The sequence below is a fragment of the Sinohyriopsis cumingii genome, chromosome 15, assembly GCF_028554795.1.
Source record: "Sinohyriopsis cumingii isolate HCF-2022 chromosome 15, ASM2855479v2, whole genome shotgun sequence".
Taxonomy (NCBI): Eukaryota; Metazoa; Mollusca; class Bivalvia; order Unionida; family Unionidae; genus Sinohyriopsis; species Sinohyriopsis cumingii.
In genome coordinates, this window is record NC_142975.1 from 12,508,222 (window position 1) to 12,536,003 (window position 27,782).

Sequence of the window (27,782 nt, forward strand, 5' to 3'; positions counted from 1 at the left end):
AGTGGGCATGCATGATCTGGAATGATGGTTTTTTTTATACATGTTTCTTCCTAAACCTTCTCGATCAGTGATTTCGTTGTAAGTGATGACTGTACACCGCTAAGTTATTTGGAGAAGTCATTGCTCTTAGGCGATACAAAATATAATAATAGATATAAATGTTAATATTGTTGCCTTATGGTGCAGGTATATCCATCTTAAATGTTAGACTCATCCATGCAATTGAGATCTAACAATCGACCATGAATTATATAAATTTAGGAATCTTACAGGTTCCTGATGGAGAAGGAAAGTAAAATAAAATAAACACAACCAGGACGGAAGAAGCAAAGCCTGATCCATCACAAATAACCTTTTATGGTCAGTCATTTTTTATTTCACAATAAAATCATATTGGGTGGAGACTGCTAAAAATAAATTCTCCTTGGGGATCATCAAAACACCCACATCTTATGACTTCCATTATTGCATATTTCTAATTATTGAAATTGAGTGTATTATAATTTCAGGTCAGGAATGAATTATTTGATATTTCTATTAAATGCTTTTAAATGTTGAACAATGCAGATTTAGAGAGCAATAATGGTCACTGCTGCTAAAATGTCAGGATAATTACAAGTGTTTTCATTTTACATTGTCAAAAGGCATAAATACTTGCAAGACATTTCATTAAAAAAGTTAAAAATATTACATTTATCAAATTTTGCAAATGGACGTACAATCTTTTCAATGACATCTGAATGAAAATTGTTTTGAATTTTCAAACAAATAACAAATGAAACTATTACTAAACAGAGAATTATTTTATTCACAAAAGTCAGTCAATTTCGCAACGATGAATCAAATTTATAATTCTTCCATTTTTGTAAATAAAAATGACAAACATAATGCAAATTATGACACTTTCTCCATCCCGAAAAGAACATTTTGTTTCCTATACGTTCAACATATGAGGCAAGAGTCCATTACATTTTGTACTTTTCAACATTTTAAGCTGCTTCTTAAGTACTGTCTTGTCATTTCCTACTTTTCGTTACACACGACAATATGTTTCCATAAAACGTTGAACACTTTGTGGCTTGATATAAAATGTATTTTAGCCAGATACATGTTTAGTAGGTATGACCCATTTGGTTTTGTTATAATCCAAATTCGTGCAGTTGATATACACATATTTGTATATTGGAAGTTATTAGAAGATCAAAAAGGTTGTGGTTTTTCAGTATATTTGTTTATGATACAAGGAGGAAGAAATGGACCATTTGTCGTCTTTACCTCTTGATTTCAACTAAATTACTAACTGGAAATGTATTTTAGGTGCCCCGTTCACACAAAATATAGTTCTTAGTGTGTTCGTTCATCTGTGTGTCTGCTCAAAAGCAGGATATAACAGACCAGTAACATTGTCTCTGTCTCTTTTCCTGTTCTCTCGGCACTATACTTTTCAGGCGGTCTTCTCGCCCTCTCAGCAGCAGATCCAACATTCGAGTTGATCTTTTATCTGGAAGAAATCGTATTTGGTCGGTCAACGGGTAGTCCATCTGAAATATGAGAAGGAAACGTAATTGCTTGATGATTCACTTAACGTAAAGTTAATTTATTTCAATAAAGACGTTTGCGATGCCGGTCAACAAAACCAAGATGTCTACCAGAACGCGCGGTTAGTTCACTACCATCATTAGTCTAACGCAGTGCTGTCCAACCCGTGGCCCACGAGCTGGTTTTAAATGGCCCGCCAGAGCTCGAGCAGCTATAGAGTCGTTGCTTTTTAGTTTTCTGCTGCGGCCCTCGGCTTCAAGAAAAACATTTTTCAGTGGCCCATGGTGTCAAAAATGTTGGACAGCACTGGTCTAAAGACTGAATATTGCGCTATCTGAAATTAAAATAAATCGCGTCAGAGTTCACAGACAATACAGAATTTATTAATATCGAGTATAAAGATGATATGGAGAAGAATACGAACATTCTTTGGGGGACGTGGGTAGATTTATCATATTATTATTAATGTATATATTATTGCAACGATTCCATTGTGATGACCTGCACTTTGCTCTTATAAAATGAACGAAATCCACCACTTTCAACTGTTATTCGTGTTTTCGGTATGTACTACTAAGTTTTATGATGACACTATGTTTCAGAATAATCAAACTACAGCGAGAAGCCAGGAACAAAATTAAAACACAGCAAGAGACCGGGAACAAAAGTAAAACAGCGAGAGGCAAGGAACAAAAGTAAAACATAGCGAGAGGCCGGAAACAAAAGAATCAAGCTACAGCGAGAGGCCGGGAACAAAAATAAAACATACTAGCTGATCTTCAATAGGATTCGTTACATTTACTCTATTGTGCAAGAAATGGTCTGGCTTTATGATGGTGTAGTGTCGTGTTGTGTGGAGTGGTATAATATAGTATAGTATGGTATGGTATGATATGGTATGGCATGTTATGGTATGGTATGGTATGGTATGGCATGTTATGGTATGGTATGCTATGGTATGGTATGGTATGGTATGATATGGTATGGCATGTTATGGTATGATATGGTATGGTATGATATGGTATGGCATGTTATGGTATGGTATGGTATGATATGGTATGGCATGTTATGGTATGGTATGGTATGGTATAAGATACGATACCATGCCATACCATACCATACTATAGGATACGATACGATATGATATAGGATAGGATAGGATAGAATAGGATCGGATCGAATAGGAGAAAGGATAGGATAGGAGATAGGACAGGACAGGACACGGTAGGGTAGGATTATGACAGGATAGGATAGGATTTTAGATTGCACGATGTGCGGCGTACATGCAAATCGTATTATTTGTACGCTAGGCTAAGCTGAAGCCTGAAATGAAATACACAGTCTCTAAATTTCAGACGTTGATTTGTTTTTGTTCGAGTTTGAGCACTCAGTAAGTACTTATACTCAATAAGTGTTGCCATGAGCAGGATTCGAGCTACAACTGAGATGTTCGTGCGCTTAGCTGACTAAGACAAGGCGGCCTGTCCTTATTCTTGAGTACAAAATTTCGTTGATTTCAGTATGACTCAATCATCATTCTTCATTTATTCATTTAATACGGCACATATTCCAAAAATGATTGGTCGTAATTCTCTTCATAAAATAAATATGCTAGAAAGGAGCATTCTAGAATTAATTAGATTGCACGACTTGACAAAACCTTTCACTTAGACCTCAGTCTCCTCATATTTCAAAGAATTATAAAGAAAACTCCATAACGATGTGAACACATCTAGAGCTAAACAACGCTAAAGAAAAGAAACAGTTGTAAAAAGTAAGGGTATTAATTAAGTTATAGCTTTAAAATCTGAATATCACATGTACTTGTGAAATAACGAAACTCAAATAACTTGTACCCGAGTCACAGTATGGTCCATTTAAAGCATATGACTAACGTAAAAGAATACATTTTCGAGCAAATTCTATAACTCCGTTAAGGATAAAACCATAGGTTCGGCTAAGGCACTGACTATCATTTCAAAGATAATTTGAGAGTGGGGTATATTTTTTTATTTATTTTTTTACAATACAGATATTAATGTGTTTATTTCAATACAGATAATCCTCGTTTTATTGTTGTTATTGTTCTAGGGTTTAACGCCATCTTTCAGCACAAGATAGGCTATACATGTCGGCCAGTATAACTGGTGGAGGAAGAACCATGGAAAATCCAGGGAAGAACCACCGACCCACGAGAAACTACACTGGACAACAAATTTTTACAAAAGTCATGTTACTGAAATAAAATTAGTCAATTCTTATCAATTTTTATGTGCTGAACACGAATATGACAGTCAAATTGCAAAATTGGCTCTAGTTTTTTTGTAATCTGCAAGAAATTAATGTTTACATAACGAAATGCATTCCAATAGTAAAAGGTCAACTGTAATAGCCTACCTATAAAAAATCAAGTCATTGACTACATCTTAGATTTCTTCGCCTGTCTCTTGTACAGCTGTTCGGGAGCATCTCTGAGGAGTGTCCAGCAGTAGTCAGCCAGCATTGTAGTGGACCATTTTCCCTGCTATCTTTGTTCCATTGTTGCGATATCTTGATGAAAACGTTCGCCGTGTTCATCACTAACAATACCACAGTTGCTAGGAAAGAAATCCAAATGGGAATGAAGGAAGTGAATCTTTAGAGACATATTGCAGCCAAGTTTCTTATACTTCATCAACATGTCTTCTACTAGTTCCTTATAGTTTTCTGCCCTAACATTTCCGAGGAAGTTTGTAGAAACTAGGCGAAAAGCATTCCATGCTTGTTTCGCGTCACCTTCCAGCAAGTTGTTGAACCGGTCATCTTTGAAAAGCTCTCGAATCTGAGGACCCACAAAAACTCCCTCTTTAATCTTTGCTTCGCTGAGTCGAGGGAATTTTTCATGCAGGTATCGGAATGCTGGCAAAGTCCGGTCAATGGCTTTCACGAAGTTCTTCATCAAACCTAGTTTGATGTGAAGGGGTGGTAGCAAGATTTTCTGAGCCTCAACCAGAGCTGGGTGTTGGATATTCTTCTCTCCAATGGCTACATTCTGCCTGTGAGTCCATTCCTTCCTCATGTAGTGCATTTCCCTTGCTCGGCTATCCCACTCGCATAAGAAACACATGTATTTTGTATATCCTTGCTGCAGTCCCATTAAAAGGGCAACTACCTTCAAATCACCACAGAGGTGCCAGCTGTACTTGTTATACTCAATGGAATTCAGTAGCTGCCTTAAGTTATCGTATGTCTCTTTCATGTGGACAGCATACGCTACTGGAATAGATGGAAGAATGTTTCCATTGTGCAAAAGCACAGCCTTGAGACTCAGTTTCGAAGAGTCCACAAATAGTCTCCATTCTTGTGGGTCATGAGTGATTTTTAAAGCATTCATGAGGTCCTCAATATCGGAACAGAATATCAGATTACTTTCCTTTCTGAAGAAAGGCTCCAATTGCTGGTGGCGCTTTCGATATGCAGTAATTGTGACATCTTCTTCTAGAAGATTCCATTGTTGGAGTCTTGATCCTAGCAATTCTGCCTTGTTCTTTGATAAGTCCAAATCACGAATCAGGTCATTTAGTTCTTCCTGTGTTATTCTGTGTGGGGTTGATGATGCACCACAGTGAAAATCTGGATCACTGCATGCTGATGGACCAGGAGAAGAACAGGTCGACTCACCTTTGTCTTCGTCAGATGAATCAAGAGAATATTCTGCTGGAGGTTCTGGAATAGGAAGTCCCTCACCATGTGGAACTGGTCTCAATGCAGACGGAATGTTTGGGTAGACTATTCTCGACTTCTTTCGCTTCGTTATTCCGCCGGAAAGAGGAGGAACCAAGCAGAAGTAACAGTCATTTAGGTGGTTGCTTGGCTCTCTCCACACCATTGGGACTGCAAACGGCATTGATGACCTTTTGCAATTCAACCACTGTGAAAGCTGTGTTGTACATGTAGCACAGCATATATGCGGAGCCCAAGGCTTGTCTTGGTCACCAACCTTGCATCCGAAGTAAAGATGATATGCCTTCTTCACTTGAGAATTGATACTTTTCTTCTGGTTGGCAAATGTCACTTCCCCACAAATATAGCAAAAATTGTCCGCGGTATTAACACACTTTCGAGGCATTACTGTTCTTTATTGTACGTAAATGGATAAAATAATAAGTTTTATGTAACAGTAGCTTGAACTGTCTCGCACAACGTCTAAAATATTTTAAATGCTGAACCTATCTGATTGGGCTTTATATAGTACACTGCTTACGTCAGCTTCAGCAGCCGCCTGGCATTAGTATAATAGGCCTACACATGTATAGTACACTGCTGACGTCAACTTACTTCAGCAGCCGCATGGCATTAGTATTGCATTGCATCAGAAAATGATGCAATCAACTGTGGATGATGTGAGCATGATGGTATTATGCAATGTTACATCATTATTCCGGATGTTGCTGCAGTCCTACTGGAGAAATTTACACAGTGAAACATAGAAAATGAGGTATATGAATATCTTCAAAACGAGAGCCAATACAAATTTTTCACGGTTATATTCGTGTTCGGCACACCAAAATACTACAGATTAGGGCCTTTTCAAGTCAGTAATGATTTCACTGTTGACCAGTGCTACTGGCAGGCTTTCCCACGTACCCACGCTGTCCGAGCCTTGGACTCTAACCCACGCAGACAGAGATGAGATGGCAGTGATCCGGAACGGTGAGCACTTTAGACCACTCGGCCACTCGGGGCCCCATCCTCGTTTCAATATATTTACTACAACAATCATACAATTGAAGACAACAAAGCAATAAATAACGCTGACACTAGAGTGTATATATAAAAACACTAGAGAGAATATTCATATGCCGAACACTAGAAAATATTTACATACTAGGTACTAGAGAGAATAATTATATACTGACACAAGAGAGGAGATTATTTATATAGTTAACAATTCGGGGAATATCGAAATGCTTTCCACTGGAGAGAGAATGCACATGCTTGACATGAGAAAGCATTTATATACTTAACACTAGAGAGAATTCACATACTTTACGCTATAGAGAATTCACATACTTGACATGAGAGAGAGAGAGAGAGAGTATTCATATATACGACACTAGAGAAAATATTTCCCTACTCGACTCTATAGAGAGTATTTATATACTTAATGCCCAAGCGAGTATGTATATACTTGACGCTAGAGAGAATAATGTTTCTTAGACACTAGAGAGATTATTTATATACCTGACACTAGAGCAAGTATTTATATAATTGACACTAGAGAGAATATTTATATACTGACACTAGAGAGAATATTTATATACTGACACTATAGAGAATATTTATATACTGACACTAGAGAGAATATTTATATACTGACACTACAGAGAATATTTATATACTGACACTACAGAGAATATTTATATACTGACACTACAGAGAATATTTATTTATTATATGCTCATTTTTTCCCCGTTAACTTTACATTGTCAGAATCGTTCAATATTATCCGATACTGAACTCGTGCGACAATACACATATAGCATTCACGTGCATACAGGAACTACTTTCTATTGTAAACAAACAATGGACGCAGACGCCAGCACTTTTGATTTTGTACACAAACCATGTACACTCGCGTAAGAGGCTCTTTACGTTGTGGTTTATAAATTTGTTTCTGAATGAACTAAAGCAGATGTTTCGTGGACTGCCACATACCAGCTGCTTTGGCACATTCCGTGTTGATACAAAGTTACGGATTTAGGCTAGCTACATTATATAACAGACGCAAGATAATGTCCTTACAAATAACATACAAGTGACAAGTCTTATATGCTTTTCTTTAGTTGGTGATAAGAATGGCAAAATAAAATATACTTACAGTTTTACATCTTGAATTTCCTCAAAATGTATTTTCTTAATTCTGCAAATCCGAATTACATGAGCCATGTCATAGGTTTTCTATCTAGATTACACATTTCGAAATTGTGCTGTAATTTCGGTGATAAGTGCAATTGCATCCTCTTTACTGCAATCAAAATGTAATAAGCATTAAATTCCATAGTGTCATTTTGATAATTGCAATTGAAAGACTTCATATTTTTCCTACTTTATGATTTCAGACATTTAATGACAGAAGCAGAAACACATTTGCAGATGTCAACACGCTTCTGCCTAGCTTATTAAATCTCACGTATTTCATGTGGAATCGTCACATACAAATCCAGTCAATAATCACGAAATTTCCTAGGATCGAGAAAAATACCAAAATCTATTCATTCCAGATCAAATGGAAAAGTTGTTGCAATGCACATTCATTCACAATATTACTCCAAATTTCAATTTTAACAAGACACGCCATTTTCTTTCGAAAGTTATGTCGAGCGCGCGATTAAGTTCAAACTTATCTGGGCGGAGTTTGTGCGCGATAATAATGTTGATTTGTGTAATGATGAATACGCGCTTGTGTATTTAGTTTGGAATGCGGCATACATTCATTTACGTTGTTTCTTGTAGTGTATTGTTTTTATATAATTAAACCTTAGGCAGAATAAAAAAATGAGCATATAATAAAAAGGTTACTGCCTTTGTTTGGGAAAATATGAACTCGTTTTGTCGGAAGGATATACTGCACACCCAAGGTCGTGCAGTATTCCATCCCAAAACTCGTTCATATTTTCCCATACAAATGCAGTAACCTATAAATACTAACACTAGAGAGAATATTTATATACTTGCCACTAGAGAGAATATTTATATACTGACACTATAAGAAATTATTGACACTATAAAGAATATTTAAAAACTGATACTATAGAGAATATTTACATGCTGACACTACAGAGAATATTTATATGCTGACACTACAGAGAATATTTATATACTGACACTACAGAGAATATGTATATACTGACACTTTATATACTGACACTATAGAGAATATTTATATGCTGACACTACACAGAATATTTATATACTGACACTACAGAGAATGTTTATATACTGACACTATAGAGAATATTTATATACTGACACTACAGAGAATATTTACATGCTGACACTATAGAGAATATTTATATGCTGACACTAGAGAGAATATTTATATACTGACACTACAGAGAATATGTATATACTGACACTTTATATACTGACACTATAGAGAATATTTATATGCTGACACTACACAGAATATTTATATACTGACACTACAGAGAATGTTTATATACTGACACTATAGAGAATATTTATATACTGACACTACAGAGAATATTTACATGCTGACACTATAGAGAATATTTATATGCTGACACTAGAGAGAATATTTATATACTGACACTACAGAGAATGTTTATATACTGACACTATAGAGAATATTTATATACTGACACTACAGAGAATATGTATATACTGACACTTTATATACTGACACTATAGAGAATATTTATATGCTGACACTACACAGAATATTTATATACTGACACTAGAGAGAATATTCATATACGTGACATTAGAGAAAGTATTTATATACTTGACACTAGAGAGAATATTCATATGCTTGACACTAGAGAGAATATTTATATACTGACACTAGAGAGAATATTTATATACGTGACATTAGAGAAAGTATTTATATACTTGACACTAGAGAGAATATGTATATACTTGACAATATAGAGATTTTATATACTTGACACTTGAGAGAGAATTTCTACTTGACTCTTAGAGCAAACATTTTGAGTCAATTAACGAAGATTATGAGTTGCAAATAGACTGTATTTGTTATATTTTCGTTATATATTTGTTATATTTTCGTTTCTGTATCACGAAGTAGAATTAAACTATTTGAGACAAACATTTTATATATGCATTACGTTAGCCATCGAGAGGTGTCATTTAATCCCCAGTCCGCGTGTAAAGAACAATATAGAAGATGGGAAGTTTCAAGGGGTGAAGATATTCTTCGTAGGCATCATATTTATTTGATTGATTTTGTCGAGCTCTTCGCCTTTGCTTTCCACATAATGAATCCGAATAGACATCAGAGATGCACACCTATTCATGTTTTTTTATTAATCTTACCACCTCGTTTTCTTTGGATATTTCCTCATACTTCATTTTGACCAACAGGTTCAAATGTGTCATCTCCATAATGGTATTAATGCATATGTCAAATGGGCCGGATAATTTAAGTCGTAAAACAACCCTTTAATGTTGGGTACGTCTAATTCAATAGGTGGCGAATCTGTCTCCTCTGGACTGTATAAAGTGCATCTTGTTTACATCAACGATCTGTGTAAATAACAAGGACTACAGAAATGGAATCCAATCCGCCCGAAACAACACTTTATCAGTTTAATGGCATTCACCCACGTAGTAAACCTTCAAATAGCTTCAATGTACTCTAATGAGAAATGCTTTCTGGAACACAGCAGGAGTTTTGGAATTATCAAATAACGCTGGCGCTCTCAGATGACGGACAACCTTAATCGGTATGTTTTTTGTTTCCTGGTAACACGATGATACCAACCTGAGTGTGACATAGCACTTTATCATGTCTGGATTGCATTCTCCTGGGTAGATCAGGATTCAGTTTTATAAATTGTTCATAAACTATGCAAAAAAATAGATCGAAATAGTTGTATTATTACTGCGCAAATTTAGTATTTTATTACAAAAGAGTTTGTAAAATCGCATAGAAACGGAATTCCTAAAACCTTTATCCTGTAAGTTGATAATAAATTCTCGCTCGATAGTGCCCAATCTGCAAACAAACTGTATTCAGTTTACACCGTAGGCTATGCATTAGCAAGTTCAATAAATGGAAAAAGGTGTGGATAATAGCGTCCAAAATGTAAGCCCGTTAAACATATATTATTTTGTTGACATTAATGTGTATTTTTTTTTTAAATCTTGATTTCTTAATCGTTTTGTTCCACATTTAAATACAGGTACAGTTGGAGTGACATTTGTGTGTTTTCCGGCAAACCTTTAATGTTTTTTCGTTGTAAAGAATGTGCAAGATTAAACGTTATACATCAATTCATAACGTATAGGCAACTGAAAATGCTGGTAAACAAGTGTGCCTTTCAAGAAATTACTGCAGTGATATTCATGCACACATTTCCTATAGAAAACCATCAATAGTATTCAGATTTTTTTATTTCCATTCATTAAACCAGGTATTGTAGTCTCTCGTAATACCTCATAACACCAAGAGCACCTCACTACCTACGATAGAAGAACAAACATTGCAAGAAGGATGGAATTCGATGTTTCCCTTATTTGCAAGGAAACTATGGAAACAGTCACCGTAAACTTAAAGGTTCTAAAATTTAATAATGCCACAAATACTTTTCTTTTTGTTAGCTAACAGACACATTCACCAGACTCTAATTTCACACTTGCACGTTTTCTTGCTTCCTATTCGTATGATTTATCAGTCAATATTTCTAAGCCGTAGATCGGTATTTCAGGCTTACTACCCAAGTTCATAATACACAGATTTATTAATATTTCAAATGACCTAATCGCTTACTTCAGAACACATTAAGAATTCGTTGTATTAAAGCTTTAGGGAGGGTCCATTTTCAGAAAAGAATCAATGCCAGTCTTGTGTACACTGAACGTCTGCTCCTAGTTCTTGGCAAATTACTCACTTTGAGAAATATCTTCCCTACACTGATTTGTTATAATGAAGCAAACAATCACTAAACTATAACAATGTTGTAAAAGGAAACGTCAGCCCAAATCTTGCACCACACCCCTTGCGAAAATTCCGAAATTACCCCCGTCCCCACCCGCACATAAAAAGGTGAGAATTTGGGTCCCCTTCTTGACTGGGCATTAAGCCATATGTCTACAACAAAGTTGGTTAATAACCATTGTCAAGGTTGAAATATTATATATATATATATATATATATATATATATATATATATATATATATATATATATATATATATATATATATATATACATACATATATACATACAGCTATCAATTGCTATTAAAGAAACTCCCCGCGCAAACCCTTTATATTGTCGATAATCAAACAAGGTAATCGTCAAGTCATACGATATATTCGTTCTGACAGATGTATGTTCAGCATATAAAGAATTCGTAAAATCTACAGGATGATACTCTATATAATAATATCCCTGTACACGATGATACTCTGTATAATAATATCCCTGCACATGATGATACTCTATATAATAATATCTCTATACATGATGATAATCTATATAATAATATCCCTGTACACGATGATTATATAATAATATCTCTGTACATGATGATAATCTATATAATAATATCACTGTACACGATGATAATCTATATAATAATATCTCTGTACACGATGATAATCTATATAATAATATCACTGTACACGATGATACTCTGTATAATAATATCACTGTACACGATGATACTCTATATAATAATATAACTGTACACGATGACACTATATAATAATATAATTGTACATGATGTTACTCTATATAATCATATAATTCTACACGTTGATACTCTATATAATAATATCCCTGTACACGATGATACTCTATATAATAATATCCCTGTACACGATGCTACTCTGTATAATAATATCCCTGTACACGATGTTATTCTATATAATAATATCCCTGTACACGATGATACTCTATATAATAATATCCCTGTACACGATGGTACTCTATAATAACATCACTGTACACGATGATACTCTATATAATAATATCCCTGTACACCATGATACCTATATAATAATAACCCTGTACACGATGATACTCTATATAATAATAACTCTGTACACGATGATACTCTATATAATAATAGCCCCGTACATTTTGATACTCTGTATAATAATATCATTGTACACGATGATACTTTATATAGTCATATAACTCTACACGATGATACGTTATAATTGTAAATAATTGTACATGATGCCACTCTATACAATCATATATCTGCACACGATGATACTCTATACTATCATATAACTGTACACGATGATAATATATACTAACATATAGCTGCACACGATGATAAGCTATATTAGCAAATAGTTGTACACGATGCTACTATATACAGTGATATAACTATACACGATGATTATCTATTTAGTACATAACTGTACACGATGATATTCTACACTAGTATATAACGGTACACGATGATAATTTATATTAGCAAATAACTGTACACGATGATACTCCATATAATGATATAAATGTACACTATGATACTCTATACAATTATCTAAATATACACTATGATACTCTATACAATTATATAAATATACACTATGATACTAAATACTAGCATATAACTGTCCACGATGATAATCTATCTATACTAGCATATAACTGTACAATTAGCGTCGTACAATTTAGGTTACTAACATTTGTTTTTTATCATCAATATTGTTATGGAAATTTAATTTATAATATATTTTCGATTTTCTTCATGATTATATGTTATATACATTTGTATTTTGTACTTGACCTTGTCCAGCATCAAGTTCGTTGTGTACTTAACCAGGTACATTTATCTTGTAAACAACACAATACATAGCTAACACTTTCTATGGGATTGTGGATTAAATATTCAGATAATTTTTAATGTAATCACGTTCACCTGAATTCGAGTTAAAAAGATACAGTCTTGATTCTGACCCATTAAACTTCTAGAATCGAAGTTTCCATTATAGAAGTGTTTTTGAATGGAAGTTTCCATTAAGTGACAGAGGCTAGAATGGAAGTTTCCATTAAATGACATAGGCTAGAATGGAAGTTTCCATTAGGTAACAGAGGCTAGAATAGAAGTTTCCATTAAGTGACAGTGGCTAGAATGGAAATTTTAATTAAGTGACAGAGGCTAGAATAAAAGTTTCCATTAAGTGACAGAGTATTTCCAGTAAATGATAACTGCGACCTAGGTCAAGCAGATGTGTATACAATCTTGTTTATCTTGCCTTAACATCTTGAAGCAGAACTGTAGTGTTCAGATTTATGTTTGGGTAGAATTTTTTATTCCAATCATTATTCGCTGGAAATACAAAGTTATCATCAATAATAGTTTCAGACAGAAACATTAATTTGGAATTATAGTGAATTCAGACAAGCATATTTTGGATGATATTATTGTGATACATCAAAATACCTTTTAGAACATCACCTCAACCCAGGCCATTAGCACGATACCAAGTTCGAGACTACAGGCATATAAACGCATCAACACATCTAATATTGGAATTTATTAAGAATACCGCTGAAAATCAACTGGAACGTCGTACATTTGGAATTGTGATAGAACTTCAATGACTCTGTGGGATAATTTTTAAATTTTCACTTTTTATTCCAGGGAAATAAATTCTTTGTTTATGTTTACAAAACGTGTTGATTTTTGTTGTTCTTTGTTACTTAGCTTCTGATCAAAGAGTTGGAAAAGTAATATACTTTCAGAAACGGGTCGACTGGCTACTCTGTCAAGTTCTGAGAACCTTCTAGCTTTAGAACTTGGTTTTACACAAAATGGCCAACGTCCTCTAACATGACAAATGCATCGTATTTCTAAATCAGGCGTTTCAGAAATAATTTTCAAAAGACATATTCATTTCTTCGCTGCTGAAATTCCTGACAAAATACAAGTGAAATGTTTTCAAAGAACTTTGAAAGACTGCATGTGGAAATATTTTCCGCACGAACATATATCAAATACCACTTCAAGTCAAAACGTACAATCATTCGGACCATTGTAACATCAGATCTGCTCCAGAAAGGTGACACCTCATTGTGTTTGATCAGTTGTTTAGGAACATCAAATACCAAAAAAAAAAAAAAACAAAGCGTGTTAAATACCTGTGATTGGATTCACATTGCAATAATTAGACGTACTTTTGACAAATAGTATGTATCTCACTGGATGGCAGAATTACTTCGTTTTCCAAGAATAGTAAGTAAATGTGACCCTCTTGTCTATTAAACTGGAAGATATGAACAGAGATTGTTAAAATAAATTGTACTTGTTCGAGTTACTTGGCGTGACCGTGACCAGAAACGAAGGTAAATGTACACTATTGAAAGCATTCTCAATCAGATAACACGTACAGTGGTAAAGGTCAACTCCTAGAAATGAAGGTTCGCTGTTTCGATTCTTAGACAAGCCAGCAACTATACAATGAAGTAGGAATTACCAAAATGCCTTTAAACACAGCTGCATTTGCATTCCTTTCTCAGAGTAATTGATTAAAAACTACAAAACAACCGCTGTATATGTGGTATTTATAATGTGTCCCTCAAAATCAAAGCGTCTTTCGCTGCCAAATCGGTGTGGTGCAAATAGATCAGGAAGCTCATTTGGCAGTGACATTGATAGAAAGCATTTATTCCACTCTAGTCACGAATGTGGCTGGGAATCAAAATACTTTTCTGCTCGAAATATATTCAACGAATACATTCAAGAACAGTTGGCAAAAAATGACCTTCTCATTTACGGACCTAAAACACCGTCGCCATCACATCCTCAACGGAATAGCTATGTCATGAAAATTCCTACAGGATATTATTTCAATGCTCAACATCTCGTGAAAACCATTTCATCCATTTTCAGTTATCAGTTTAGCAAACCAATGAAGATCTAAACGACTTAGAATATTCGACGCCAATAATCTGTAGATCAGGGTTTCACCCATTTTGTTTGCTACTCAGAATTGAAACATGAATAAATGTAGCGCCACAGTCAAAGTACATTCACAACATCATGTATTTTAGCAACCCTTCTGAATTAATTGGGAGGCCGTATTTTGACGTTTGTGTACTCTGCTGTCGTTGAGTACAGTCTTTGGAAGCAGCTGTTCTATGGCTGGGAGCCATTCTTGACAAAAATGTTGTATTCTCCAAAGGAAACGTTACAGTGAAACTACATTTTCAAAAACGAATCTCCATGTAATTGAAGCAAATATATTCTGTATAGTGAGGGCGTCAAACAGACCATGCTTTGGGAGATATTTGAAAGCAATTGTTTTTCGTACGTTAGTACCATGTTAAAGCATGGTCACTCGAGAATTGCATGATTTAAATGATGAAAGTTTGACTAAAGGAAAAGACGTCCTCCAAAACATACTCATCCAATAAGCCATAAAAAAAACTCAGATAAGAAAACTTCCGCACCGCCAAAACACTCCTAAATTCGCTACTCGCTTCTTGTCAAGGCATTACTTCCTCAGCATAAGACAACAAGGACAAGCCGTAAGAAAAATAGAAAATCATTCAAACTTCATAACCATGCCCAGATGAAAAGTAAAAAATATAACAGTTGCATAGAATTTGACGTTTTCGAGTACAAGGAAACTTGAGGCCCCGATATTCTTGCGAATATTCCAAGTCAGAACCAAATATCTCTGCCGTGCAACCGGCGATGATCAAGATGCAAGATTTTATCCCGTATTGTTTTTGATACTTAGTTCCAAGAATTCAATGCTTCAAAGATGGTCTCCCGAGATAGCCAGACATTTGGTACGAGACTTTTAGAACCTTACTTTGCTCAGAATAGTTACTTAATTGATTCTTCTTGAAGCCACATGGCATTTAGACACTAGCAGTATCAAAGGTATTTCGTGCAAAAGTTATCAAGGAATATATGGTTTCTTTGGGTTTTATTTAACTCCATACCAAGACGGCGCTGAATGACATTTCCATCGTATGCAATTTAGCAGCATCGTGTGGTACTTCAGTTTGCACTAGCTCTCGCGAAAACAGTGAATGTGATATTGTATGCAAATTTTTATAAATCAGCATACTTTTAATCACGATGGAACCCATATGTATATAGATAGGTGAAGATGATCGTATTCTATCTAGAACAACAGCAGTCAAAAAGATCACAAGTAACAAAGAAAACAAGAGAAAAATACACCAGTTACGTAGTGATGCAAAGAACAAGAATAACACCTAGTCTCCTGTTTTGCTTAGCACAACAGAATCACACAACTGACCAGGAAACGTTGTTACTGTTGTCACATTGACCATCCTACTTAGACACAGCGCGACAAAATGTTTGTAGACGAGTCAAGAAGACATGTTGGATGATGGAGTGGAAGACGCATGAACTCTCGTCTCAGAAGAGAAGATCATGGAGTGGTATCAAGACTTGCGTGACTAATCCGTTCAATATGAAACACATCGAAGACATCCTCTCGTTCAACAGATTTTTTTCTCAAGAAAATGTCAAGTGCCAACTTATGACTTATCACATGGTATAACAAATAATTGCCTACAAACCTAATTACCTCCCGACTAACAGTTCGGACAGAGCTTCATGGAATTCAATGGTGTGGGCTAAAGATGAACTTCCTCATCAAGAACATAAAGATGTTCGTGCTTATGCAATAGACGACAAGTCATCGAACAGGAACCCCCTCTTCTGGGTAGCTGTCAACTTTCCCAACGACCACAGGCTGGAATATTGCGCTTTTTGTAGAAGGGGATATCACTGAACGTATAAAATGCTGTATCAATTCAATCAATAATGTAAGATTACATTAAATCCGATTCCATGGTATGTCGACAATATTGTGTGTGTTTTCTTCCGCAATGTCATAGCTACCATATAGGAACATTATGCAAGGCATAGAGGCCAACGAATTAGTTTTGTCTTTACAATGTAGCTTGAAGATCGCAAAATGCGAAGTATAGGATTAGAAGTGACCTGATGTTCGTCACTACACAGCGTGTTGATGATACAGTGTGGGGTATTGGTCACCATGCATGTCACGTTGGATAATAAGTGTGGCATCTTAGTCACTACACTACACGTGCTGATGGTATGGCGTGGGATGTTAGATTAGTAGCTGAGTGAGTGTTCGTAACTATACAAGGTCAGTTGACGGTATAGTGTGAGGAATTGGATAGCAGATTACTGGGTATTCTTCATTTTAGTCAAAAGAGTGTATGGATAATAATGATAAAGTATAGTGTTAGACAGTAATTTAAAAAATCTGGTTTGGAAACATCGGGTATTGATTAGTAATCAAAAAGTTGGTGTTGGATAGTAATCAAATTGTCATGGTTAGATTGTAAATGTAGTTCTAAATTAGCGTTCTGTACGGGTTTACATAGTCGAGGCATTTTTAAACCTATGCTTATGCCCGTAGATTTACGTGCGGTAGATGTTATACAGCCAGAGTAGAAATAATAATAATAATAATAATAATAATAATAATAATAATAATCAACCGTAAGAGAGATCGATATCCAAAGATATTTATCATGTTATGATCACGGCATATGACAACATTGAATCGATGCAGTTCAACCTACTGATATGAGGTAAATGTTCCCATCGTGTAAGATGCCGATTGACAGGCTGATAGGTTGATATAACGTAGCACAGAATGTATGAATCAACATTATAATGTCTTTATTAATATGAACTAAATAGACAATTTAGTTAAAAAGTTCTTACTTGTAATTCTACTTTATTTTAACGCAAATAGAATATGGTAGGTTTTGCATGTTTATGAGAGAGAGAGAGAGAGAGTTGAGGGGAGGGAAAGAACATTGGATGCATTACACATATGTACATTTTTATAAAAATGGAGACTTAATTATGTCATTTTGATTGTTTTAGTAGTGCAGACTAAAGTAAATTGATTTAATATCACACAGTCATTTTTGGCACCGTTTAATGTTATATTTAATATGGTTTGTGTCAATAGCTTAACTGTTTTGGCTTCTAATCTGATTTAATTCAAAATTTACAAATTGCTTATAAAAATTACCACATATTAAATGATTAAATGACAGTATGCGTTTTTAAGTGGAAAGGAAGCCATAAGTCGTTGTATTGGGAAATTCTCGTGTGATATTGCTGAATCCAGCTTTGCTCAGATCAACTTTGTATGCTTATGGCGCCAATAAGAAACGCAAATGTGCAAAATGAAAAAAAAAATGCAGATAAGAAATAAAAACGTAATTAATGGACCATAAAATCTATGTAACGTTAAACTCTGTTATTCCGACCAGCTGTTTCACTATTTTCGTTGCCTTCTGGAACTGAGAAAGTGGCACGACTAACGGTAAATGACCTTCGAATCAGCCCATTGCGTTTTCATCACGAAGAGTACAGACTGTATTCCCAACTAGTACTTTTTTAGTATTCGGTTTGTCTCAGTGCCGGATTACCAAATAGGCAGAGTAGGCTCCGGCCTAGGGGCCCCGCGACAACGGATCAAAATAATATTGATAAAAAGTATTAGGAGATAATTTGCGAGGAGGGCCCCAAGATTTCGACTGCCTAAGGGCCTACGCAGGGTTTAATCTGGCACTGGTTTGTCTTGTGGAACAGAGAAAAATCGTGGAGATAATGAATAAACCCGACTAAAATTTGGTACACAATATTATAACAAGACTTTGGAAAATGTCATACTCATGAATCATCAAATTCAGAAATGGACATTTAAATGTAATGAAATCAACGCGTCGCGTGCATCTTAGTTATGGGCTTGAGATTTGTCTTGCTTATAATAAGTTTAAATTTCTTATAACGAGCTCTAACATTTTAAATATTGTGATCCGATCGAAAATCCATCCTAAAACTGAAACATTAGAGACTGTGAGACTCTGTCCTTTTGCAAATAGTTTTAATGGATTATCTGTACATGGTCATTATTATATGAATGATTTATTCTTGAATCTTCCGTTTGGGATATAAATGCTGAAACATGCAGATTTTTAATTTGTATGGTTTGCTTTGGGTATATTATTTTGCGATTAAATGACTGTCGGTGTGTAATTATATTCGCATTATCTCTACACATTAGACAGAAGACGTTAGCATTTTAATATCAGGTCGTATTTGATCGTTTCTATGATCACCCGTTCTCGTTCGTTGATTGATTACTCCTTAATTCTGTATTTTCATGCACATTTGATTTCAATCGTTTGTTTATCGCTTGATATTAAACATAGAGATATTTCCCTTCATAGAGTGTTCACCTTGTTTCATGGGTGTTCAATAACAATCAGGCTACCGCTGCATCATTGTAAACGTTCATAACGATAATAGATCTATTCGTTGGACCATTGTCAAGACGTGTTGGATATTGAAACCTAATTAAGCAACGAACAAAATAATCTATTTTCTTATTCCGATGTTTAATCTAAGAAACAGGAAGAGCACATTATATATAAAAGGTTGGGTGAAAATCAATAATATTTATAATCATCTACGGCTAACATATTTGACACAACCCATTCGCCTCTTTTCTTTTTTGTTTTAACAACATATCTCACAAACACTAGGGCACAGAAGCTTTGATCGAAAATCATGTCCCGATATATCAGCCCGAGTGACAAAAATGGAGCACTATGCTGAAAATACGACTTGATTAACTTCGAAGACGACGATCACGTATGAAAGGCTGGAGCCTACTAAGTAATAAATGGGATGACTCTTCGTTATAACGCGGTTTCTGGTATAGCTCAAGTCACTAATATACATAACAAGAATTTTAAATAATTTTAAAACAGTCTCCTTTTCCGATTCATTTAAACACAGATATGTCGTTTTCGACTTAATAAATACTATATTTTTCCACACAGACTCAAAATAAATATCACTAAAGACGTCAGTGTCTACTATATGGACACGCGCATTTCTGAGAGAGAGAAAGAGAAAGACAGACAGACAGATGGCTGGCTGGATGGATGGAAGGGGATGGAGAAAGAGAGGTGACTGGACAGAGAGACATGACAACAGATAGACAGCGAAAAACAGATTAATTCATATATAGAGTATAGACTGGAATCTGTTTTCTGCATTCTAACATATATAGAGACAAGTTAGGTAAAATGTTCGTAACTTGATCTTCTAAGCGCCTTCGGAATAATATTACTTTGGCAGTGGATGAGATGGGAGAGGAATGGAAAAGGGCCATTAATCAAGAGCACAGAGGTTTCAAACAGTGCGCTTAACTGTGGCACACCGGTTTCGACAAGTGTGCATTACTTTTACATCACGTTTTTTACCAGTGTACATTAATATAGTACAAATGTTTCGACTAGTGTGCATTTTAATAGCACACCGGTTTCGCCAGTGTGATTAACTATAGCACACCGGTTTTGGCCAGTATGCATTTCTATAGTACAACGGTTTCAACCAGTGTGATCAACTAGAACACACCGGTTTTGGCCAGTATGCATTTCTATAGTACAACGGTTTCAACCAGTGTGATTAACTATAGCACACCGGTTTTGGCCAGTATGCATTTCTATAGTACAACGGTTTCAACCAGTGTGATTAACTATAGCACACCGGTTTTGGCCTGTGTGCATTTCTATAGTACAACGGTTTCAACCAGTGTGATTAACTATAGCACACCGGTTTTGGCCAGTATGCATTTCTATAGTACAACGGTTTCAACCAGTGTGATTAACTATAGCATACCGGTTTAGGCCAGTATGCATTTCTATAGTACAACGGTTTCAACCAGTGTGATTAACTATAGCACACCGGTTTAGGCCAGTATGCATTTCTATAGTACAACGGTTTCAACCAGTGTGATTAACTATAGCACACCGGTTTTGGCCAGTATGCATTTCTATAGTACAACGGTTTCAACCAGTGTGATTAACTATAGCACACCGGTTTTGGCCAGTATGCATTTCTATAGTACAACGGTTTCAACCAGTGTGATTAACTAGAACACACCTGTTTCGACCAGTGTTCATTACTATAGCAGAGCGGTTTCGACCAGTGTTCATTACTATAGCATAAGGGTTTCAACCAGTGCGACTGACTATATCGCACCGGGTTCGACCAGTGTGCATTATTACAACACACAGCGGTTTCGACCAGTGTGCATTACTATAGTACAACGGTTGCCGTTCATTAATTCATAATTCCATAATTCACCATTTTCTTGCATTATTCATTTCCGTCGTGTTTCGTATCTTTTTTTTTTTTCATCACTTCAACTTAACTATAGAGATCTTCCTCTCCAGGACCCAGTACAACATAGGCTATCCACATTGTTGCAGCTAACATTTCAGTACCAACAAGTTCCCATTTCGTCATTTTAAAAATTCAAACCAATAAATTTCCGCGTTTTCATTATAGGAAGAAGAAGAATAAAAACGAGATATGCCTAATTATGGATATACAGGCTTGAATAACATGCATACGGGCATATATGCTTCCTAAATGGGGAAAGAAAATTAGTCCCAAATGTGATATAGCTACAGTAGTGGTATCATTTTACTGCCATTGATATACTTCAATATCTCACTTAGGAGTATATAGTAAGACACGATAGTAAAAGGTTTTTAAATAATACTTCGATTAAAGCTATAATTATATAAAGTTATGTAAATCAACCATTTACATTTGTATTCTTTTCTTCTGATTTATCTCTCTTTGGTAATTGCCTTTGAAGATGTTCATTGAGAATTCAAACAGTTTCTCGGTGTATATATAAGAATCGGATTATAATGAAATCATAGGAAAATTTAATCTAATTCCTTTACATCAGACATTAATATTTGTTGTATGTAGGCCTTTTTTGATGGTCTTTTTTAATGCATCGATCTATACAAACTTACGACTGCACAACGATGCTCGCCTGTACTTCTTTTTATCTCTATTATTAGTTATCTAAGGACGATGTAACATTTCATTTTACTGTCGGTCAATGTTTCAAAATATAACTCTAAATTAAATATTGTAACGTATTGAAAACGTTGACTCAATTGCTTATCAATTAATTATTTCTAGGCACAGTCAAATAAAGTTATAAACTTCCGGACAGCGACCGAATCTTAATATTAACGGACATAAGGAGGTATCACTTTTAACTGAAACAGTGATTATTTTGGATTGAAGCAAGTATTGATTCGGCTCATTTTCATACTAAATAACAACAATACTGATATTAACGTATCCAGTTCTCTAATGATATATTACTTTGCCATTCTTGATTTCCAATAAAATTTCATACAACAGGAGAAATGTTTGTTCTGTCCTAAAATCGATGATTTTGTTTTGCTTAAACCTTTTTAAATAAAAATCCATAGATAAAGTAGCTAACACAAGCCAATAGTAAACAGGTTGTACAACTTATTATTTCCTCTCAGTTATAGAAGTAATAGAATGCAGGAAAGACGTGTCGTCGACCGTCCTAACTTCTTTCCAGCTCTTGATTCTTGCGCAATGTTTCTCGCGACCTTACTCTCTTGTTTCGAGATCCGGAAATCATCAACGGTGTCAACAGGTGGATACTGACTCTAACATTATTTACATCGTCCATCTGTCCGTATATGTGTTTGCCTGTCTGCCAGTTTTACCATCATACATACATAGAGACAGACAAATAAAAGTGACATACTGACGTATTACGAGACACGGACTGTGAGAGAAAGATCGATGGACAAAAGCATACGGACATTTGCATTGTTAAAAATGATATCTTTTAGAAATTGTTTTCTGTTTAAAACAAAGAAATAATAAAAAGCATAAGTAGAAGTTCTCAAAAAGAGTAATGACGTAATACTCCATTTATGAAACTAGATAAATAATTCCCAGCTTTTTACTCGCCTTGGTGAGCTAAAGATGGAAAATATTCAACGAGTTTCTTAAATTCACTACTTATTAATTACCCATGTAAGTTTCTGTTTATCTTATAGTTTTAATTTATAGTGGAGGTAACTAGAAGAAAGAACAACTAATTTTCAGTCTTGGGATGATACACCCTTCAATTCGTGTGCGTACAAAGATAGTCCCATCTACGCGAGTTTAATCAGCATGAAACAATATGATAACTAATTAAAATTTAGAAATTTAATTTTTATTAAATAATAATTGAAATAACAATACTCATTCTAATCAATATAACAATTTTCACGAGCATGATAACGTTTCAAAACTAGACCGCACCTGTAAGTTCCTGGCTGTTGTTACATGGATCACTAGGTTAGGCTAGCTGGAGTAATTAATTACGTCAAACAGATGTTTAGAAAGTTCATTTGAAATTTGTGCCGATTACGCTTTGGACATGCGCCACATATGCGCTATTTGATTTGGCAGAAGTAATGGCATTCCAGTTTTGGCTACGTCTCTGAAATGAATATTACCGGATGCAGAAGTTGTGCTAAGTTTCGAATTGTTGCTTAGGATTGAGGATATTTTCCGGTGTCAGCAGTTATTAAATAAATTGTGTTTTTGGGACCATATATTTGTGTATATATATATATATATATATATATATATATATATATATATATATATATATATATATATATATATATATATATATATATATATATATAAAAGAAATGCCGTGATCATTAAATTTCTGGATTATTTGTTTTCGGGCGATGCGGTTGGACAATTTCTTGTCAGCTGGAGACCAGCATTCGTTGTCATTTACTTCATAAGAGAGGTGACTTTATTGCTAATGGATGAAATTTAAACCATGCCTTCCTTTCGCACTTTACTTCCATCTGTCTGCTTTTGACAATCTGACTCAAATTCAGACCCAGAATGCAACATTGGTGGGGTAATCACATTTGCGAAGTAGTCTTTCAAAACCTGACAAGAAACCCCGACTGAATTCGGATCAAAGTTTAACTCGTCAATCTGATTTTGTTGGGCAATAATAAAGCACTTGCACATAAGATCTCTCCGTTTTCATTTTTCCCTGGTTATTTGACGAAGGCCTTCTGCAGGTTTAGATCATTCGATGTTTTACTAAATCATTCTTGTAAAACTGCTTGGCAATAATATCATCTATGTCAGGATGGGGCCCCGAGTGGCCAAGTGGTATAAAGCGCTCACCGTTACGAATCACTACCACCTCACTTCTGTCTGCGTGGGTTCGAGTCTCGTGTTCGGCCAATGTGGGTATGTGAGAAAGCTTGCCAGTAGCTTCTCGTGGGTCGGTGGTTCTTTCCGGGGTTTTCCCAGGTTCTTTCTCCACCATTTACACTGGCCGCCATGTATAGCCTATCTTGTCCTGAAAAATGGCGTTAAACCCTACAACAACAACTATGTCAGGATAATCGACAGGCCTAAATCAGGTACTAGGCTGGCGATTTATTTGCATCTGATGTCTCAGCAAAGCCTTAGATGAGGTTATATGAACCATTATGCGACTCAAGTTTGCAAGAACCATAGCTTCTTTGCTAGGAGAAAATCAAATTCACTCTACCGTGTGTTTTCATGAATATTGCGTTTGTATTGCGTTATGTCCACTCGCTCACCTATTAGATGTGCAGTGTCCATTGTGTGAAAGTAAATAATTGCACACAAAAGAGCAGTTCCAATTGTCGAGGCTATGAAAGTTCCCAAGGTGGCAGCTCGTCGTTGATGAGAATACTGCGCAAGGATCTCGTGGGCTTATTTGATCCAATCAGATTAAGAGAAAACGAGTTTCGACGTACAAGAAAAAATAACTGTAAACACTGTGTGCAAAAAATATATATTACAATATGTGTATCGAAGGAATATACCGTTCGGCCTGTTCGTCTCCCCAGGCTATATTTAATTTGTATCATTGGTGTTGTGTAATGACTGGTCGGCCTGGTGTCAGGATAATGTGACTGGGTGGGACATCATTCTACATGTCTGCGGCATGATGCCCTTGTGCTAGACATCACTATAAACTGACGTATTGCAGACATCGTAGCGACATGACAGAAAAATTGTTAAAGCTACGTTAAAAATCCAACTCACATCACACACATCATATGGTCAATTGTATGCTATCTGCAGGCCTAGCTCAGTACATTTTCAGGTCAGCGTCATTAAATGTAGCTAATGCTACCTGACTAGTTTGAAATACCTTGTGTGAAACAAATTATTTACTGTTAGCTACATTTAATGAAGCTGACCTGAAAATGACTGTTCTACGGATAGTATAAAATTCTCAACGTTGTGTGAATTGAACTATGACAGAAAACACTGATCCATGCATATAGACTATATACCTATACACTTCGTAGCCTCCCAACTCTCTTAACAACTACGGAAAACTTAGTAACAGCCAGAAAAGTGTTATATAAAACATGCTTTTTTTAATTTTGTTAAGCATCTCCACTGTGCCCCGGTTGAATCAAAAATATACCTACAGTATTTAATGACAAATAATGCACTCACCAGCCAGAAGGAAACAATATGGGTAACATTAGTTTAATTGCATTTTTTAGACATACGTGCTTTATACATTTTATAAAATAAGAAACTAAAAGCAAGTTTGCATAAAAATAATTATAAAAAAGAAAGTTAGAGGACATAAACATAATTCCAGTAGGACAGCACAAAATTTAGATAGGACACATTATATCATTCAATTATTTTTCAAGTATTGTCCGTTTCCAAGAAAAGAACGATACACATAAATTATGTGAGAAGAATGAATTTTGCCCGAGTTTTTCATTGGTTCTTTTTTTTGGGGGGGGGGTTGCTTTCTATAACAAGGGAGAGTTTTCATTTCTATTTTTGCTTTTGCTTATTGTCTATGGCAAGGTAGACTTTTCTAGGGCTTGCTTATATTTATGAAGCAAAATTTTAAAAAAAAAATAGAGGCTGCCTGATTATCCGTTTTCACTTTTAGAGAGATATCTGTTGAAGCCAGTATTAATCTTTTGCCAGATGGCCTTTTTTTTAGTCAGCATCCCAAACCGTCATCTGCGGTTTCATATATTCGCAAATCTTCCACATGTCGTTTAATACCGAATCCTTAGTCAACACTTGGCAACTTACATCATGTCGGTCATTCTATGTATGCCACTTCTAGAACCGATTGTTTTCATTGAGCCTGTTTCGTCTATGTTCTGTGCGGATACATACTAAACGTATGTAAACCTTTGCAAACGCATGCCATCAAAAAGGTAGGTAAATCTCTCATCCAAAAATCCTAAATCGACGGTAAATTGTATATTTTAATCATGCTTCTGTTTTTGGAAATGGACACTAGTAGTCAATTAAATTAAAAGACTTTTAGATGATTTCGTTTTTTATGAACTACGGGTCTGTTTGGTGTTTTGTTTTGTGTTGTCTTTTGGTTTTTTTTTTTTGGTTTTTTTTTTTTTGTCTGTTTGTTTAGCTTTGGTTATTTGTTGCATTCTAGTTGGAGTGGTAACTTCTTTTAAAAGGCAGAAAGCCAACTGAAACGATTATCAAGATTTATTGTCAAGCAAACAAACGATTTAGAATAACATACTGACTATCTGCAGCCTTAGTTTCGTAAATTCGTCAGACATATTTACAGATTAAATCCCGCATTTTATTAGATGACCTACCTTCATTACGCCCATATTTCCGATATTTGACTGAAAATTGTCGAATGAACAAGCTAAATTTGAAATCACTGCAAATAGATAAAGAACCTTACCAATATATTAATTAATGTAATATTATTTGGGGGGGGGGGGAGGGTGAATTATACGAACCAATGATAAAATATGATCTCATAAAAGGGACGAGGAATTTGTGAACGTAAGGTATTATAAAGTCAATAAATGACCAATAGACAAACAGAACAAGGAGCTGTGTTTTTCTTCACGGATACTTTTTTTATATACTTAAACAATACGGAAAACGTACTAAGCGACCAAAATATTTAGAATTACATTAACTTCAATTGAAGTAAATATAATGTTATAAATGGAGCGGAAAATATGTGATTAAAAATGAAAGCATTTTCTCATTTTAATACTAATCAGCATTTTTGGGGTACATAGGACTAAATTTGTACCGTATAAAGAAAACCCGATAGCACGACGCATTGGACCCCTATCGTTTCAGATCGTGCCCCTCCTGTATTCTACGTGAGGTTCCTGTCGGTCAGGTCTTAAAAGAATCCGATTTGCCAGAGAAAACATCGATCGCGCTGATGTAATGCACACATTTATTTACAAGATGTTGGAAAACTAGTAAATTACTAATATGTATCCCCATGTATACCCCTCACCCTTATGAAGATCTATATTGATCATACTTTCATCGAAAGCTGTACACTTTAAGTACAACGGGAAGCATATCATCTATGAAAGGGTAACAGATTTCCCGTGTTACTACAATTAGTGCTCACGTGGCTTTCACAATACATGCGACTCTAATATACAATTTTTGGATATTTATGTGCCAGAAACTAGCCAGAACCAGTCTAGCGGGGGCAGGAACTGTTTCAGCGATTGGTGGAACCGGTACGCATCATGCCATTAAGGCTAACGTGAATACATGACAAGCCGTTGATTGAATA

The 27,782-nt window shown here is 35.3% G+C and overlaps 1 protein-coding gene across 1 annotated transcript in view; it reads right to left on the minus strand.

Annotated features, from left to right (window-relative positions):
* Positions 1–320: 320 nt before the first annotated feature.
* The window catches only part of LOC149781274 (uncharacterized), a 46,795-nt gene continuing 19,333 nt past the window's right edge, over positions 321–27,782 (minus strand). Inside the window, exon 2 of the mRNA XM_089935361.1 lies at positions 321–1,541. Coding sequence (XP_089791487.1) covers positions 1,374–1,541 — 168 coding nt within the window. The 3' untranslated portion in view covers positions 321–1,373. The remainder of the gene's footprint in view (positions 1,542–27,782) is intronic.